A 19,408-nucleotide genomic window follows, 5' to 3' on the forward strand; every position below is an offset into this window, starting at 1 on the left:
ATCCCCGTATCTCCTCCTTCTTGCATCTCCCTCCCACCCTCCCTATCCCACCCCTCTAGGTGGTCACAAAGCACGGAGCTGATCTCCCTGTGCTATGTGGCTGCTTCCCACTAGCTAGCTATTTTACATTTGGTAGTGTATATATGTCCATGCCACTCTCTCACTTCGTCCCAGCTTACCCTTCCCCCTCCCCATGTCCTCAAGTCCATTCTCTATGTCTGCGTCTTTATTCCTGTCCTGCCCCTAGGTTCTTCAGAACCATTTTTTTTGTTTTTTTTTAGATTCCATATATATGTGTTAGCATACGGCATTTGTTTTTCTCTTTCTGACTTACTTCATGAGAGTGAGTATTCTTGGACATGCTTTGGGTTGATATACTTATGGGATATCCAGTACCAGATATATGGTAGACAGTTGTGTGTTCTGTTATTATAAAAAAAAGCTCAGTAAAGAGCTTTTAGGTAGAAATTAAAATCATGGGAGTAGGGCCCCTGGAAAAATGTGGAAATTAAAAAGCAAACTTCTATTTAATCTATGGTTCAAAGAGGAAGTCTCAAGGAAAATTAGAAAATATTTTGAACCCATGAAAGAAAATGAAAATGCAACACATCAAAATTTGTGGAATCCAGATAAAGAAGTGCTTGAACTGAAATTTATATTGTGGAATTCTACCAGACATTTAAAAAAGAAATGACACTGATTCTTCTAGAAAATAGAAGAGTAGGGAACACTTCCTAACTTATTTTATGAGGCTAGCATTACCCTGATACCAAAGTCAGACAAAAACAGTACAAGAAAACTAAAATTATCCCTTATGACCATAAATACAAAAATCTTCAACAAAATATTAGGAAATCAAATCCAGAAATATGTAAAAAGAATAATACACCCCAACCAAGTAAATTTTATCCTGGGAATGCAAGGCTGGTTCAATAATTTAAAAATCAATTAATGTATTCCACCATGTTAATAATCTAAAGAAAGAAAAAGCACTTGACAAGATTTAATATCCATTTATGATAAAAGTTCTCAGCATAGTAGAAATAGAAGGAAACTTTCTTGATGTTATAAAGGACATCTAGAGAAAAATCTACAAGGTACTTAATAATGAAAGACAACATGCTTTCCCCCTAAGCTATGAAACAAGACAAGGATGTCCACCCTCACCCACTCTATTCAGCATCATACTGGAAGATCTTGCTGGTGTAGTAAGAGAATAAAAATAAACAAAAGATTGGAAAAACAGGTTGAGAAATACAGATTGGAAGGGAAAAAACAAACTGTCTCTGTACATAGAAAACGATGGTCTATGTAGAAAATCCAAAAGAATCTACCAAAAAGCCTCCAAGAACTAATGAGTTAAATTGCAAGATATAAGGTGAACACACAAAAATCAATTGTATTTTTATATATCAACAGTTAACAATTAGAAACTAAAATTTTTAAAATACCATTTACAATAACTTCAAAACAAATGAAATATTTTGTTATAAATCTAACAAAGCATGTCTAGGATCTGTATGCTAAAAATTATAAAACACTGCAAGAAATCAAAGAATACCTAAATATATGAAAAGACATACCATGTTTGAAGACTCAGCATACAGTAAAGTTGTCAATTCTTCAGATTGATCTGTAGACTTAATGAATTTCCAATCAAAATCTCAGCAGGATTTTTTTTATTGATATGGACAAGGTGATTCTAAAATTTAATGGAAAGGCCAAAGAACTAGAAGGGCCAAAACAATTTTTAAGGTGAAGAATCAAGTTGGCAGAATCATAGTACTCAATCTTAAGACTTACTATATAAAGCTTCAGTAATCAGGCAGTGTGGTTTTGGTAAAGGGATAGATACATAAATGACTGCAACAGAATAGAGAGTCCAGATATATACCCACACAAATATGGCCCATTAATTTTTTTTTAAAGTATTAAAAACAAAGAAATGGAAAGACTATCCAGTCTTTCAGCAAGTGATGTTGGAAAGATTGGGCATCCATATGCAAACAAAATGAGCCTCAACTTCTACTTCATACCTTATATAAGAATTAACTGGGGCTTCCCTGGTGGCGCAGTGGTTGAGAGTCTGCATGCTAATGCAGGGGACGCGGGTTCGAGCCCTGGTCTGGGAGGATCCCACATGCCGCGGAGCGGCTGGGCCCGTGAGCCACAATTACTGAGCCTGCGTGTCTGGAGCCTGTGCTCCGCAACAAGAGAGGCCGCGATAGTGAGAGGCCCGCACACCGCGATGAAGAGTGGCTCCCGCTTGCCACAACTAGAGAAAGCCCTCGCACAGAAACGAAGACCCAACATAGCCATAAATTAAAAATAAATAAATAAATAAATAAATAAAAATTAAAAAAAAAAAAGAATTAACTCAAAATGGATTATAGATCTGAATGTAAAATATAAAGGTATAAAACTAGAAAACAGGAGAAAATTTTTATGACCTGGAGTTAAACAAAGAATTCTCAAACAGGGCACTAAAAACATGACTCATAAAAGAAAAAAATGATTATTTGGACCTTATTAAAATTTTAAAAAAGTATGCTCTGCAAAAGACACTGTTATAGACTGAAAAGACAAGCTACAAACTGGAAGAAAATATTTGCAAATCACACATCTGACAGAGGACCTGAATCCAGAGTAAAGAACTCTCAGAGTCATAAGTATGAAAACAACCCCACGAAAAAGATGGTTCAAAGACTCGAACAAACACACCACCAAAGACAATATAAGCATGGCAAATTCATTCGCAAGAAGATATTCAGTATCACTAGAAATTAGGGAAATACAAATTAAAGCCACAATGAAATACCACTATACACGTATTAGAATGGCTAAAATGATAACGATAATAAATACTGTGAATACAGTGTGCTGGCAGGATGCAGAGTGAGAGGAACTTTCATTCATGGCTAGTGGGAATGCAGAATGGTTCAGTCACTCTGGAAAACCTTTTGACGTATATATATGTATGTATGTATGTATGTATACATACACTTACCATATGACTTAATGATCTGACTCCTAGGAATTTACCCTAGAGAAATGAAACTTTATGTTCACACAAAAACATATGAATAGTTGCACAGCTCTATCATAATCAACAAAAACTAGAGACCACTCAAATGTCCTTGAACAGGTGAATGGATAAACTAACTGTGGTACATCCATACAGTGGAATATTCCTCATCAGTAGAAGGGAATTAACTATTCATACATACAACTTGGCTCACTCTCAAAGGAATTTTGCTGAGTTAGAGAAGCCAATCTCAGAAGGTTTCATACTGTATGATTCCATGGATATACCATTCTTAAAAAGATAAAACTGTAGTAAATGAGAAATAGATCATCGATTGCTAGGGACTGAGGGAGGGGGGAGTTTGTAACTATGAAGCGGCAGCACAAGGGATTTTTTCTGGAATGATAGAATTGTTCTGTGTCCTGGTAGTGTGGTGGTTACATGAATCTATACATGTGTTAAAATTCAGAAAACTATACACCAAAATAAAAAAAGTCAGTATTACTGTATGCTGTATTTAATTTAAAAAATTAAATGCCATAGGCAGAAAATAAACAGATAAAAGATAAGGAAAGGAAAGGAGGGTGGAAGGGAGAGAGGAAGAGAGAGACTGAGAGCAGGGGAGGACAGAAGGTAAGGCAATAGACTGAGGTGAAAGAGGAGCTGGCTCCGGGGAAGGTGTAAGCAAGAAGGATTTCATGTTATGATAATAAAAAGTAATGTAAAAAATAAAGTAAATTAAAATGCATAGAAACAGTAAATAGAGGAATGCCGACTGCAGAAAATATAATCAGTAATATGGAAACAAGCTTAAGGAGTACTTCCAGGTGGCAGGGAAAAGGGACAAAGAAATGACTACAATCATGAAAAAAAAAAAAAGATGTAGAGGACAAACAGCATTGATCCACAGGTAAATGGAATCAGATGTTCCTGGAGAAAAGACCAGCTAAATGGAAAAACACCTATATTGAGAGTAGAGTTCAAGACAAACAAATAATAAACTGCATAAAAAGAATTTTTAAAGAATGAAACATAAAATCCAAGACCAAAAAATAGTCATGAATCTCAAGTAACACAGGGTCAAAATACATAAAAGCAAAAACTGCTAGAAATGAAAGGAGGAATTTATAGAAATACCATCACAGGAGGGTTTTAAAACATACTTTGTCAGTCTTTGACAGATAAAACAGGTAAAAAGAATATGGATATAGATAACTTAAATAATATAATTAAAGTGAGTGTCAAATACCTCTATCTTGAAGCCTGAACCCTTCCATAAGAGAAACACCTTTTTCCCTAGTATGCACAAAATTGGTGATATGTTAGCTTGCAATGCAAACCTTATTAAATTCTTCACAAAATGCCCCAGAAGTGGCTCAGCCCACATTTTCTGATGAAAACATAATAGAACTAGAAATTCATGACACAAACATAATACAGAAGATCTTCAGATGAACGAGATGGAGCGGGAATCAGGTGGGAGCCTTAAAATGATGAGGTCTTGAAATTGCTTCTGTCGAGAATGAGAGGGGGGTTGACTAGGCACACCCAGTAGGGTTGACAGGTGGTGTGGAGGGCCAAGCTGTGGTTGGAGACCCTGAGTGGGTCATGCATCAAGCCCCCACTTTCTCCAGGGGCACTCTCTAAGCCATGTATCACTGATGGTCTGAGGTATGCAGACAGGATGTTGTTGAAAAGACAAAATATTTAAGCCTGTGGCCAGAAGTGATTGGAGGGCTTTCCATATTGGTAGGGTTAGGAAAAAAGTAATAACTCAGGTGCACACTGATGGGCCAGAGGAAAGGAAAGAGTTGAGGGATCTGAGGGTTTGATGAGGTTAAAAAAAAAATTGGTGTAAAGGGAGCAGGGGATTAAAAGGATAAAAGGTTATTGGGGAGTTCAGAGGAAGAGCCATTCCAGGTGAGACTCCAGGTGGCTGGATTGGGATGGAGAGGAAGCCGTAATATAAGAAGGAAGGGATCTATCACATTTGGTTTCAGATCATCTGTCATTCTCTGACTACCTCCTCTAGGTTCATTTATATGAAAATCACATTGGAGAGATGCTCTTTTAACCTTGAAATGGATCTTAATAGTTATATAATTTGATCTAAATTCTCTCAAAGGAGAAAGGAAATCAACATTTGTTGAACCTCTGCCATGTGCTTTACACTATACTTCAACACCATTATCCTCTATAATTAGGGGAACCATATAATTTATTGTCCGAACTGGACTCTCTTAAGAGAGAGTAAAAGGACAATAGATAGAGACTGAGGCTGTTCTGGGTAAACTGGCATGGATGGCCATCCTATAATTATCACACATCCCTTTGAGTTGTATGTGACTTTATCAGCATTTCGGAGACAGGGGAACTCAGGCTCAGAGAAGTCTTTTTACTACGGGCACCCAGTAAGTGAGAGTAAAGGCAGAGGCAGGATTCAGACCTGAAGGTGTGTGTGACTCGGGTCTAACTATTGCTAATTTGGTTCCTGATTCACCTGCATTAGCTCCCCCATCATCGTTTCACTTGCCTTGGCTTGACAGGCTCTCTTCCAGACACACACTGTGACGGTCCCAGCTGGAAGTCTGTCTCAACAGAAATAAATGGATGTGTGATAACTGTACCATTGCCAGCAGTGACGGGAAGCCAGCTGTTCTAGGAGCCTTTGGCCACGATGTGCTTGGGATGCCTTAGATGCTGCATGTGGGCTGCCCAAAGACCCCAGCTTTGCTTACTCTGTAATCAGATTCCATCAGATGAGGCCAGGGATGGCCAGTTAAGATGACTGGAAGGGGATTCTGATGGATCCATGGCTCCCAAAAGCTGTAGCATCAGAGAACCTTGAGGTTAGAAGAAGTAATAAGTGAACAGGAATCAAAAGGATGCGGATCTAGGAGTAGAGGGCTGAAGAAGCTTCCAACTTAAGAAGGTGTAGCAGGGCAGTGTGGAGGGATTTGGGGTTAACCAAAGGTCCAGTGAACCAAAGGTCGTCCATCAGGAGGTCACTGGAATGGAAGGAGGGGGGGTGCAGAGCAGGAGAGCTAAAATAGGTGGATAGTTCTGAAATTTTTCACCTGTTTTGTCTCTTTCCTCCATCCCTGCTTTGATCCTGGGATAGGTGCTGGGGGCATCCAGCTGACCTTAATGAGGTCATTCTGGGTCTGTGCATTGTTCACCAAGGGCTCAGGGATTCAAACCATGATTTTTGCAGATCTAATTGCTCTAAAAAGTCTGGGGAACAGGGTGCGGGTCTCTGAAGGCCAGAACAATGGATTCTTGGAGGCTGTAGATGCACCACAACTGAATTGTTTTTTAAACTAAGTTTTGATAACACAGTTAATACAAGAATAAATTCTCTTTGTAATAAATTCAGAATATGACAGTTAAGGCTAAAGTCTCTTTTGCCCCCAGCCCCCAAACCAGATTCCTTTACCTCTTCCACAGATGTAACCGTTACTTCAAGCCAATTTTGGGTTTATCCCTCCAGACTCTTTTCTATATATTTACACTCATATATGACCTTGTAGAAAATTTATTTTATTGTACTTGTCTCTTGAAGATTTGGAGGGCCTTGTTTATTAAAACTTTTTATTTTTTATTTATTAAAAAAAAATTTTTTTTTAAGTACATATTTTTTTTTAAGTAATTAATTAATTTATTTATTTTTGGCTGTGTTGGCTCTTCGTTTCTGTGCAAGGGCTTTCTCTAGTTGTGGCAAGCGGGGGCCACTCTTCATCGCGGTGCGCGGGCCTCTCACTATCGCGGCCTCTCTTGTTGCGGAGCACAGGCTCCAGACGCGCAGGCTCAGTAGTTGTGGCTCACGGGCCCAGTCGCTCCACGGCATGTGGGATCTTCCCAGACCAGGGCTCGAACCCGTGTCCCCTGCATTGGCAGGCAGACTCTCAACCACTGCGCCACCAGGGAAGCCCCAAAACTTTTTATTTTGACATAATCTCAAAGTTACAGAAAAGTTGCAAGAACAGTACAAGGAATATCTGTATGCTCTTTACCTGATCTACCACTTGTTCATATCTTGCTACATTTGGTTTATCATTCTCTGTATTAAATATTTTTATATGTGTGTATATTTTTTCCAAGCCATCTGAGGATAGGTTGGAGTCGTGGTTCTCATTTGCCCCTAAATACTTCAGTGTGTATTTCCCAAGAACAAGGACATTCTCTTGCATATGTACAGTTATCCAACTCAGGAAATGTAACATTGACCCAATGCTATTATCTAATTCACAGTCCCGATCCAGAGTTCATCAACTGAACCACTGATGTCCTCAGACCTTTTTCTTAAATAAAGAAGCATTATACTGGAATTGTCTATCTTCATCTTGCTATTTTCTTCAACATGTTAGTGCATGTAGATAGCCCAGTGTTATTGACATCTACATAGTATTTCACAGGGTGAATATGCTCTAGATTATTTACCCCTTCCCCTGTTGATGGGCACTCAGATTATTTCCTACTTTTTGTCATTGCAAACATCCTCAAACATAACTTAATGTTGGTGGGTGTTGCTTTGAATAACTGTTCTGAGGACATGTAGTGAGGACAAATGAGGGCTCGTGATGTTGAAGAAAGTACCTTCAAAAGGAGTTAATAAAGAGAAGCTCCTGGTTCACACAGTGTAGGATAATGGCTATAAAGCAACACAGTTATTCAGACTTTCCAATAGTTGGTTCAAAAAAAAAGACTAGGAAAGTTCTTGGTGAAGAACGATTCTTAGGAAAATAGTTAACAGTAGTGCTATCTTTTATGGATTCAGCACTGTGTTAGGTAACTTGCACCAGAATGCAGAGGCCTCATTTGCTCTGAAGGCCCTTTGATGGAAACAGCCAGATCTTACCCCCCAGCCAGCTTCACTTCCAAGGCAAGCAATGTTCTCTTGATTGGGACACTTTTCTCCTGTGCACTTAGCAGACTTCCACCAGGGGGGGAAGGTTGCTATTTCTGCTTTGTGTGAAGCATTTTGTACCATCTGGGCTGGCTGAATTTCAACAAAGATAGTAAAGAAACATTTATCAAGAAAAATCAGTCAGTCTCGCCAAGTGTGGTCTAGAGAGATTTGCTTTCTTGATACATATGCAGCTCTCTTGCTGCTGGGAAACATGACTGTACTTTGAAAAGCTTCAGGAGGGACAGGCCTTTGGATCTTAGCCTGCAGCTACTGTCAACTGCTCATGATACAATGGCTGTAGGAGCCAGAGCTCTTGGAGATATGCATGCCAACAGTCCCAGAATCAATTCTGTTCTGTACCTTTCCACAGAAATTTTTGGCCCCTTTGGTAGAGGAGAGACCCAAAAGGACAGAAGTAGAAGAAAGGGTTCTATAAGGGTTGGGGGAAAGATGGAGTCATGCCTCAGTTAGGAATGTTTGGTTCAGGGGAAGTAGATGCCCAGGGAGAGGTCATTCTTAAACCATTAGTTATGAGATTGGCTCAAGAATACAACATACACTTGTCCTGCAAAGAGCACTCTGAAAGAGCTGTGAGGTTGCAAACTTACAAGAGAGGGATGTCCTGGTGATTGTCCTGTGGTGTCAGTTCATAAGACAGGGGAGGGAGTGTGGTCTTTGAAGAAAGACGAGCTATTTCCACTTGCATATGTGTTGCCAATCAACCAGACAGACAAGTTTCTCGCACTTCAGAGCGTCTCCAACCATGTTTTTATGCAACTCCCTAGAGTGATATATGTGTCGTTCCAAGATCCCAGCCTAGAAACTGGCACATGCTGTTTTCCTTGGAAGGCTCAATAAATGAAAGTAACAGTTGGAGATTGTATTCCATGGGGGAAATGCATGGGGATATTAAGAAATTATATCATCTTGGAAAGTTTCACCTAATGTGTGCTCTGTGGTCTAGCAGCGTCAGCGTCACCTGGGAACTTGTTAGAGAAATGAATGAGCAGGTGTGACTCCAGACTTATGGAATCAGAATCTATCTGTGGGAGTGGGTCCCAGGAATACATGTCTCACAAGTCCTCCGGGTGACCCTCATCCACGCTAAGGGTTGAGAAGCATTCCTCTAGAAGGGTTCAAACGGAAAAGTCGGATGCATTATTCTCAAGAAGGAAAACCACAAGTGGTTCTGTTTAATATCAGTCTGTTTGGAAATGGTTATCTTCATAATAAAAATAGACAAATGTGGTAAAAGGGGCACTGAATATGAATTTTAATAACAATGAAATAGCAATAATATAGCTAGCATTTATTGACTATTCCCTAGATACCAGGTTTTGTGCTAAACATGTATATTCCTTGTCTGACTGTACTCTTATAATAACCCAATGAGGTATGTATTATCTCCATTTCACTGATCAAGAATTTGAGGTTTAAAAATGTGAAATACCTGCTAGGCAAGATGCAGACCCTGGCATGTTATAGCCCTGTATCCACTACACTATATGACCTGGCTACTGTCTCATTAGAAATCAACTATACTTTGAATAAATCTGGTTTTATATATTCCTTGGGGACAGGATCAACATCTTATGTTGGCCCCCCCTGTCACCAGTACCTAGCAGAATGCCTAACACATTAGGGACCTGCTTTTGGTGCAAAAATGAGATACAACTTGCAAGCTGAGATGGAACATGAATTCAACCTGTGGATAAATGGAAGAAAGGGCCACGTACTAGAGTGCAGAACAGTGTCAATGCAGAGTAAGTTACAACTTGCGTCCCGGGGTCCCTTGTCACTCCTCAGACAGTCCACCCAGCCCTTTCCTCATTTCATTTATTCAGTCTCAACCCTTGACTAGCTATATGATCTTAGGCAAGTCAGCCTCCCCTGACTCCCATCCCTAGCAGTGGTTAGCTGCTTGCATGTAGGAAAATAAAGGGAAAATATTTGAATTTAACTAAGGCTGTGTTTGTCAGATAAGATGGAAAGGAAGAGGAGTAAGGGAGTTGACAGTAATTTCAGGGAGTGATTATAATGCACCCAAAACTCTAAACTGGGGGTGAATGGAGTAAAGGCAAGAGGGAATGGGGAGAAAGAGAAAATATATTGTGCTCAATAGACTGATTGGTGATGAAAGGCCCGTAGCAGTGGGGTACTAGCGTTAATGAACTGGAAAATGGGAAGTGGCATAAGATCGTGGGGTACGTGAAACTGAGTTTAAGAAAGTAGTGTAATTGCTGGATGATAAGCACCAGGGAGGAGGTGATGGGGGTGGAAGCAAAGGTTGCAGGGAATGGGGGATGCTTTACCCCTACATTTCTGTTTCTGTTATCTTATTACACTTGTGAAATACTTAGAAAAGATGTTGAATGATGGCTGTGGTAGTGGGTATCTTTGTCTTATTCCTGACTTTAATGGGATTGCATTTATCGTTAACTTTGGTGTCTATTATTTCAGATATCTTTTATCCTGTGAAGAAAATTTCCTGTTATTTCTAGCTAATTGCAATGAACCTATGGTTTTCTCCTTTGACCTATAAATATGATGAATATTTTAATAATAGATTTCTAAGGTTGAACCATCTTTGCATTCCTGGTAGGAGTCATTATTTATTAGCCTTCTAGCAGATAGTTTGATTGAGTCTGCTAATACATTACTTCCCTTGGCTGTCTACATTACTGGTTTTGAACTGACTCCTAATTAACTTCTTCCCATTTCTCCAGGTTGATGTCTTATTCTACCTTATCTTCCCTATTCCCAGTTGCATCTGCACTGCCGACCTCTGCTTCCGTTCCCCTCTCTAAGCCTCCTTTACCCAGGGTGTTCTTGGTTGAGGGTGGAGCCTAATGGTAAAGCTGCTCTTTTTCTCTCTATGGGCTGTCTGGGTACTGGTTATGGGTGCTACATGGAAAATAGTTGCACTTTGGTTTGGAGGGCAACTCTTTGTCTTTTAGCTTTTTCTTTTTGAATTCAGGTAAAATGCACATAACATAAAATTAACCATTAACCATTTTAAAGTGTACAATTCAGTGGCATTTAGTACATTAACAGTGTTGTGCAACCGTCATTTCTATCTAGTTCCAAGGAATTTTGTCACCTGTAAAGGAAACCCCATAACCATTAGGTAGTAACTCCCCATTCCACCTACCACCAGCTCCTGGCAGCCACTAGTCTGCTGTCTCTTTGGACTTACCTGTTCTGGATGTTTTATATAAATGGAATCATAGAATATGTGACCTTTTGTGTCAGAGTATACACATGTTCATAGCAGCACTATTCACAATAGCCAAAAGGTGGGAATGGCCCAAATATTGATCAACTGTTGAATGGATAAACAAAATTTGATATATCCATACAAGCGGATATTATTCAGTCATAAATGAAGTACAATGTGTATGAACCTTGAAAGCATTATGCTAGATGGAAGAAGCCAATCTTTCTTGTAGACTTTTTGGAAAATAAGATTAGAGAACTTACAGTTAATCTAAGGGGCAGAGTGGGGAGAGCAGTATGAAAGTCAGAAATCAATTTTAAACCAATATAGAGCAGAGTCTACATCTTTTCAGTTTATCTCACTTTGTACGCTTCTTAGCTGTTGATGTTAATAAATGAAAATTCCCATTAAGTAAGTGTGATGCCAATGATCTTTTCACAGGTTCTACAACCATCAGTAGCTGGTGCTTAAATATTCTGGGGCTATTAATGCTAAAACTGCTTTTTCTGTTTTTAGTAAGAGATGCTAAAAACCTTGTACCTATGGACCCTAATGGCTTGTCAGATCCTTACGTGAAACTGAAACTGATTCCTGATCCCAAGAGTGAGAGCAAGCAGAAGACCAAAACCATCAAGTGCTCCCTCAACCCTGAGTGGAACGAGACATTTAGATTGTAAGTTAAAATCATTGTAGCCCAGCCTGGGTGGTGCAGGTTGGGTTGTGGGCCACCTGAGGTTGGGGAGGTCCTCTCCTAGCTTCTCTTTCCTTAGCTCCTTCCCTGCCTCCCTCCTTCCTTCCTTCCTTCCTTTCCTTCCTCCCTCCATCTGCATTTTTGCATTGCAAGCCAAGTAAAAATTGGAATTTTTTTTTTATACAGTGCTGAGAATGTCTCTGGTGTGGGAGAGTGGGTAGGATGGAAAATAGTGTGATGTGTTGCTAGGTGAAGGCAAATTGTGGGAGAAGCTCTGGGTCTTGGCAAACATGGGACATAACCCGTAGGGTGTGGGGATGACTTCTCTAGGGCTGGGTGCGTGGATAATGCTGGGCCTGTAGCTTGCCGGGAGCTCTCTGCCAGCTGCCATGGAGGATTTTCCCTGGCTAGAGCTCCAAGAATGTGGGTTCACTTCTCGATGCATCTGGGCCAACAAATATGACATATATCAGCCGATATTTATTGAGCATATACTATGTATAACGAGCACTGTATTAAGTGATCTAGCTTCGTTGGTCATTTCATCCCCATTTTACCAATGGGGCTTAAAGAGATTAAAGCACAGGCCAATGTCCCACAACAAATACAGGGTGGAGCAGGATTCAGCGACAGACAGTCTGACTTCAAGGGCCATGGGCCAAAAGCATGATTCCTTGTGGTGCCTCGTTCCTTCTTTCCCCTCTCAGGACGAAACTGGGGGCCTATCTCAGCCTCAGTCAAGGACATGCCCTAGAACAATTTCCCCTAGACTGGTACCATCAAGACTCTTTCCTTCATACATTTCCTCAGCCTCATCCTCAACCCGCATGTGTGCAAACACTCACACAATTATATGATTGACATCTATAGTTCTTAGAGTGACTGTGTCAATAGGATTTCCTGAACATCATGGATCCTTTTAGGACATAAGGCAGCAGAAGTAGTTAGAACTGTCCCTGTCAGAGCTGGCCTAGGTCCTCTGCCTGTTTAAACCACAGGCTGTAAAACAGGAAAAGCTCTACCTCCCTGGGGAGCTTGCCTGGGATGGAAGCTGAATATGTTTCTTACAACAGCCTGTAATCCTTAAAAATTCCTACCTTCAGGCTTTGTCCTCTTGTACATTTCATCTGCTTGAGAAATCACCATAACCTCCACCGACTTCTTTTTTTTTCTCTTTGCAGCCAGCTGAAAGAGTCGGACAAAGACAGAAGACTGTCTGTAGAGATTTGGGATTGGGATCTGACCAGTAGGAATGACTTCATGGGATCTTTGTCATTTGGGATTTCTGAACTGCAGAAAGCTGGTGTTGATGGCTGGTAAGGGAAATTTCTCTTTGAAAGCAACAGTACAGCTTGGTCCATCAAAATGTGGGAGCAAGTATGTTTCCCTTTTTCTCCTAAATGTGAAAGACTAAAGCAGAATCACAAAGTGAAAGCTGGTAGATTGGCTCTGCCTCATAGATAGTTTTATTTAGTCCTCATGCAAAAAAAAAAAAAAAGAAAAAAAGACAAAGAAAAAAAAAGAAAGAAAGAAAAGAATTAGTTGCCAATATTTTCAAAATCAGGAAATTTCCCATAAAAATCTGGACCTAGAGGGCAAAAATGAAGACAGTTGAATAGTTAATACCCCCTTTAGACAGGATGTGGATTTTCTATTTGCCACAGTCCTCACCAGTCCCTATTGTTTTACATCTGCCCCACTTTACACAATTATATGGCTTGACGGGCCCCATGGGCACTTAAAGGGCTCTCACACTTTACCCAGAAGATATGTGTAATCCACTGTCAGATTTTGACTCCTTAAGAAGATGCTTCTTCATTGGGACTGCTTACCAAGCCTGGTCACGAAAGTGCTGGAAGGTTGCTGTCATAGTCAGCTGCAAAAGCTCCTTTGTTCTGACATTTTTGCTTTATTCCCTTCTAATGGCAAAAAATCCTTCCCCAGTATTCCCATCAAAGAGGCTGGATAAGTCCTCTTTGGCAGCTGTTTCTTTCCCAGTTATCTGAGTAAAGGAGTCAGAAGAGATGGCCCACCTTGGCACTAGAACTTTGGGAGAAGTAGTAATTAGGGGTGCTCCTATCTCTTTAGGAGAAGTTGTCTCATTTCTGAATGGTCCCTGCTCAGGACTTTTTCAGTTACAAGTGAAAGACAATCAAAATCAAACTGGTTTAGCAAGAAAGAGGATGGATCCCTGGGCCCTCACATCCTTTCCATCATCCTCCTTACAACTTCCTTGTCTCTCCTCCGCATTTATTGTAGGCTTTTATTCAAATATATATTGAGTGTCCACTCCGTTCTAGTCACTAGAGATACAAAATAGTAGAAAATAGTGTTTGATGCTGATGAATGCTATAGAGAAAAGTAAGCAAGAAACAGGGGTAGGGACTGCCGGGGGACGGTGACATTCTGGTTTAATAGCGTGCTCAGGGACTCTCTGAAGAGGTGACATACAGCCGAGACCTGATGGGGGTGAGGGAATGGACCATGTGGAGATTTAGGGAGAAACTGTCCCGCACAGAGAGAATTAACCTGTCCACGTTGGTTGCAGAATTGTAGGGACCTCTTGCCTAGTCAATCCTTGTCCATGCTTCCATGTTCAGTCTTTCCAAGTCCTCCGGCTTCGTGTAACAAGTGACATGCTGTTGGATTAAAAAAAAAAAAAAGAAAAGAAAAGAAAAAAGAAAACGTCATTCTGAAAGTGTTTTCCTCTTTTCTGTAGGGAAGTGTTTTAACATGTTTGGTCTTAATTTCTCCATTTTTATCATGGTGTTTCTGTTTCTAAAGGTTTTATTTTTTTCCTTTGCTATCTCATTCTTTTCTTTTATTTCTGCAGCTGAACAGATTATCCTAAATCATTGTTACCTTAAAGTCATATTTCTTTAAGCTTTCTTTTGTTATTACTAATAGTCATGTTTTGGTCTTATCACACACAAAAAATAACTAAAGCTTTGGAATCAGACTTCGTGGGTTAGAATTTCTGTCCTACCACTTCCTAGCTGTGTACCCCTGGGCAAGTTACTTTGCCTTTCTGTGCCTTCTTTCCTCATTTGGAGATAATAGTGGTAATTAAGTCATAGGATTGTTGTGACATTAAATTAGTTAATATAAGTGAAGTGCCCAGTGTCTGGTAAATAGTAAGCACTCAGTAAGTGTTAGTCATTATTATTAATTGAATAATTATTAGAAAAATATAAATAAGCAAACAAAATATTATCAGAATCCCATTGCCCAGAGATAATCACTATTGACCATTTTTAGAGTTTTTTTTCTGTGTGTGTGTATGAAACAAAAATGAAAACTTACTGTCCATACTGTTTGGCAGTGTGCGTTTTTCACCTAACAATGCATTATGAACCCTTTTCCCTATCATTCAGTAATCTTAGGCAACATCATTTTTAGTAGCTTCATATAGTCCATTCTTATAGATCAGCCTCAATTTACATAATCATATTCTTATTATAAGATATGCAATGCTTACCTATATAAATAATTCTACAGTAAACAAACTTATAGTGAAACCTTTGTGCATGGCTTTAATTATTTCCTAATAAATTCCTAAGCCTGGAATCAATGGCTTTGAGACCATATGCATTATTCAGGTATTTGCCATAATGTTCTGTAATTTTTTTCAGTCAATTTACATTCTCACCAATGCTGTGTGAGACTTTTCATTTCACCCACACTTGTCAACATCTGGTATTATAAATTTCAAAGATGATGCAAAGGCTATACATATTTTGTTACTAATTATACATATTTACATAATATACATACATAACATGATACATGTTTTTATATATACTTTTCTTATTTTATAATATAAATATTTATTATTATTATACATACATTTGTTACTAATTATGTTGAATGTTTTCACTTATATATTGCCTTTTTTTTGTATTTATAAGTGACTATTTCCGGTGTTTTGCCTATCATTTTCTTATTAATTTAGAAGAACTTTTTATGTAAGAAGGATAATACTATGTCGTTGCTGAAATATATGTTGCAATATTCCCGTCTTTGATGTTGTAGGTTAATTTTGGTAATATGCATTTTTTCTTAGTGGTATATAAAGCATTCCATTCAACTCTAATTAATATAATAAATATCAAGCCAACTGCCAGAAAAAGTTCTCTAGTTTGTCCACTGATTCACTAGTTGTTTTCTGAATTATCCATCCTAGTGTTTACTGTCTCCTATGGATTTTAAAATTTACTGATTATATTTTTCTTCTGAAAGTAGTCTTTCCTAAGCTCAGATTGTTGCCGCTTCATAGATGCATCAACCTCTTGGATCTCATTGAAAATATGAGTTAGATATTTTCTGGAATTTTCTCTCTTTTGGCACCAGTTCTATTTCATGGGAATCCGATTCCTTGTCGTTTCTCTTTATTTTAATGAGTTTTCCACATGCCCTCCTTATGGAAGGGTGAACACAGAAATGTTGAGTGTCCCTGTTCTAATCTTTCACATCCAGATGAAGGGAGAAAGGAGCCTTTTGTATTGTTTGGAGTTCTTCTTTGTTGGATCGAGGGTCCTGGTCCTGTAGATATTTGGGAGAGGGCTACGGCTGGAGTCAGCTGCACGGCAGGCAGCCCTACTGCCCATGGAGGGGCATCTTCCCCCTGTTGGTTTTGTGCATCTCAAAGTCGGAAGGGGTTCCTGCTCTTCTTTTCTAATGGGCACAATTGTCCATATTTGGAGGCCATAGTGACAGCGTACTGGCCACAGCAAACGTGAGGTGGTGGTGCCGTGCTCTAACCAATGCCCCGGGGGCTGACGTGTCCTGTACTTGCTGAATATGGGTTGGAATTTTTGACCCTCATCCAGTCCCTGCTGGTCTGTTCCAGGGTTGTTAGTGGAGTCCTGTTGAGGTTCCCATTGGCTGATCACAGCTGGTCAATCCCCTTTGATGTGTATTTTCCAAAGTATGGGACCCCAAATGGCTTAGGTAGTACATGGTGGGGCATCAGCCGTATTGAATTGTACCCTGACAAAGCTATTCTTTTTTTTTTTTTAATTTAGTTTATTTATTTATTTATTTATTGGCCGCGCCATGCAGCATGCGGGATCTTAGTTCCCCAAGGGATCGAACCCGTGTCTCCTGCATTGGGAACGTGGAGTCTTAACCACCGGACCGCCAGGGAAGTCCCCAAACTATTCTTTTGTTGGTGTTGCTTCAGTTCTTGAGTTTACTGCAGAGAAAGTCTTAGAGGGCGCTGGTGTATCCTTAATACTCTTTAACCCTTGCTGCTTGCTGATCTCCCATTTTAATTAAAGGGGCAGGCATTAGTCTCAGAGCCTTTGGTAAGCAACACCATCTACTTGGCTTTGAGTAACTTTGATTTACGTATGTTTCACTTTTTACAGATACATACTTTCTGCTTGTAACAAGTGTTGTTGGCTTTCTTTACAAGGAAGAGATATAAAGTGTCTTTTTAAAGTGAATTTATTATTTGAAAAGCTGATTTAATGAAAAGCATTGTCAAAAATAACATCCAGATTTAGCAAAATCCACAAAGGTGGAGGAATTTTGCCAAACACTGCTCCATGCTCTCTTACTAATACTTTAATTTGCAGAACTTCCTGAAAGTCCCTGCTGTGTGTATAGCACCCTTCTTGATTTCCAGCAAAGATACAGATGTTCTCTTATTTTTGTATTTATTTTGGTAATTTCTTTGGCAGTTTGGAAGATGAGCACTGAATATTAAATGTGGAGGTGTCCAGGCTCAAACTGTCATCTCTGCTTTGAGTCACCTATCTCTCTATTTTTAGAAGCTGCCTAGGAAGATTTGTGAATGGAGAAAAAAATTGTGATGAAAATTGTAAATTCTGGTTAGAAAGTCTCTAGGAGTGAGGAGTTTTGGGTTCGTTTTCCCCCTGCTGACTCCAGTGCCTTTGGAATGTCCCTTTTCCTTCCTCACACTCATCTCAGTCTGACTAGATGGAAACATCTTTGTGGTCTAGAAACAAACTGAAACCATCTTGTTTATTATAGTGATATTAATATCAGTAACAATGATGATGATACCTTTTATTGAACACTTGCTAAATGCCAGGCACCAGGCTTATCATTTTACATGCATCATCATGTCTCAGCTTCACAGTCATCCTATGAAAAAGACTTTTATTCCTATTTATTGATGAGAAAAATCGAGGCTCAGAGGGCCTACCTAGCTTATTCAATTATCCAAAGAGGCAAGGGAAGAGGTGAGATTTGGACCCAGGCATAGTTTGACTCCAGGGCTTGTGTACTTTCTCAGGAGCTTGACTACCGAGCACTTTGGGAAGGTTTCTGCATAGAAAAACGGCGTCAGTGAGACAAGTCCAGAGTCATCCAAGTGCTGGGATGGCCGGGTGGCAGCATGTTACAGTGAAAGGGGATAGAAATGCTGGGACAGCGTGATAGGAGTACGTTGACAGTGGGAGATCCTCAACATTCTTTCAGAATCAGAAAGCACATAATGGACCAAAAAAGTAGCTAGAAACATTGAATGATATAATCAAGAAAATTGTGTGTGTCTGTGTGTGTTTAGAGAGACAAGACAGAGAACTTTACATCCTATAAACCCATTTTTTTCTGATGTGTTTCTGATGGTTATAAAAATATATAGTGTCCCTGGATACACACATACACACATACCCCAAAACAAAAAACCCTCAACACATGTTTTTAAAGCAGAGCTTTCTATAGACTTCCCTCCCTTATCCTAATCAACAAAATGATATTAAGTAGAGTCATGGAATATGTCTTTCCTTTGCTCCCTTTAGGTTTAAGTTACTGAGCCAGGAGGAAGGCGAGTACTTCAACGTACCTGTGCCACCAGAAGGCAGTGAGGGCAACGAGGAACTGCGGCAGAAATTTGAGGTGAGATGTCTTTCTTTCGGCATCAGTGGGAACCGGTTGAGTCTGCCTCTGTACTGTTTTTCTTGTTTATGGTGTGGTTTCTACCAAGCCCTTTCCTGACCCTGTGCCTTTGCGACGTTGTTCTGCTTTCCAGAAAACTCCTGTTTATCCTTCAAGACCCCAGTTAAGTGTCCCCTGCCTTGTAAAGTCATTCTGCCTCCCTGTCCTCATTCAGATTTAGACTTTTCCTTGAGAGTGTTCATTCACTACCCAGGTCATTTTGCTGGTGCTTGGACAGGGATGTTAGTAATGGTGAATGAAAGCAGTGGACAGGGTAGAGATATTTTGGAAGCTCAGTCAAGTAGGCTTGCTGAGGGATAGAATCTGGATTTGGATCTGTCAGCAGGATGGTGCCGTATTAACAGATGGAATTGATAGTGCTGGTGACTCTGTGAAATACCCATGAATGCATCTTTCGAAGATTAAGAGCCCTTGTCTCTGACCTTGGGCCATAGCGCTGGTCTGCTTCTACCCCAGATAAGCCCCTTCCCTTCTGTGGAGCCAAATAAACTCCATATATGAGACTAGCAGGTATGTAGGACACATCCCAGTTTTACAAAGAAAACGTTTTGGGGAAAATGGGTTTGAGTCCCTTCATTATATGTGTATTGAGTGATTTTAAAGTAGTTTCATAAGGGAAAACATGTTATTTTGTTCACA

General features: G+C 39.8%; 1 protein-coding gene across 2 annotated transcripts in view; it reads left to right on the forward strand.

Moving 5' to 3' along the window:
• Positions 1-19,408, forward strand: part of PRKCB (protein kinase C beta) — a 311,017-nt gene that overhangs the window by 204,834 nt on the left and 86,775 nt on the right. For both annotated transcript variants that reach the window (XM_036827010.1, XM_036827011.1), the window contains exons 6-8: positions 11,668-11,824; positions 13,024-13,158; positions 18,613-18,709. In XM_036827010.1, coding sequence (XP_036682905.1) covers positions 11,668-11,824; positions 13,024-13,158; positions 18,613-18,709 — 389 coding nt within the window. The remainder of the gene's footprint in view (positions 1-11,667; positions 11,825-13,023; positions 13,159-18,612; positions 18,710-19,408) is intronic.

Source organism: Balaenoptera musculus, chromosome 15 (genome assembly GCF_009873245.2).
Source record: "Balaenoptera musculus isolate JJ_BM4_2016_0621 chromosome 15, mBalMus1.pri.v3, whole genome shotgun sequence".
Taxonomy (NCBI): domain Eukaryota; kingdom Metazoa; phylum Chordata; class Mammalia; order Artiodactyla; family Balaenopteridae; genus Balaenoptera; species Balaenoptera musculus.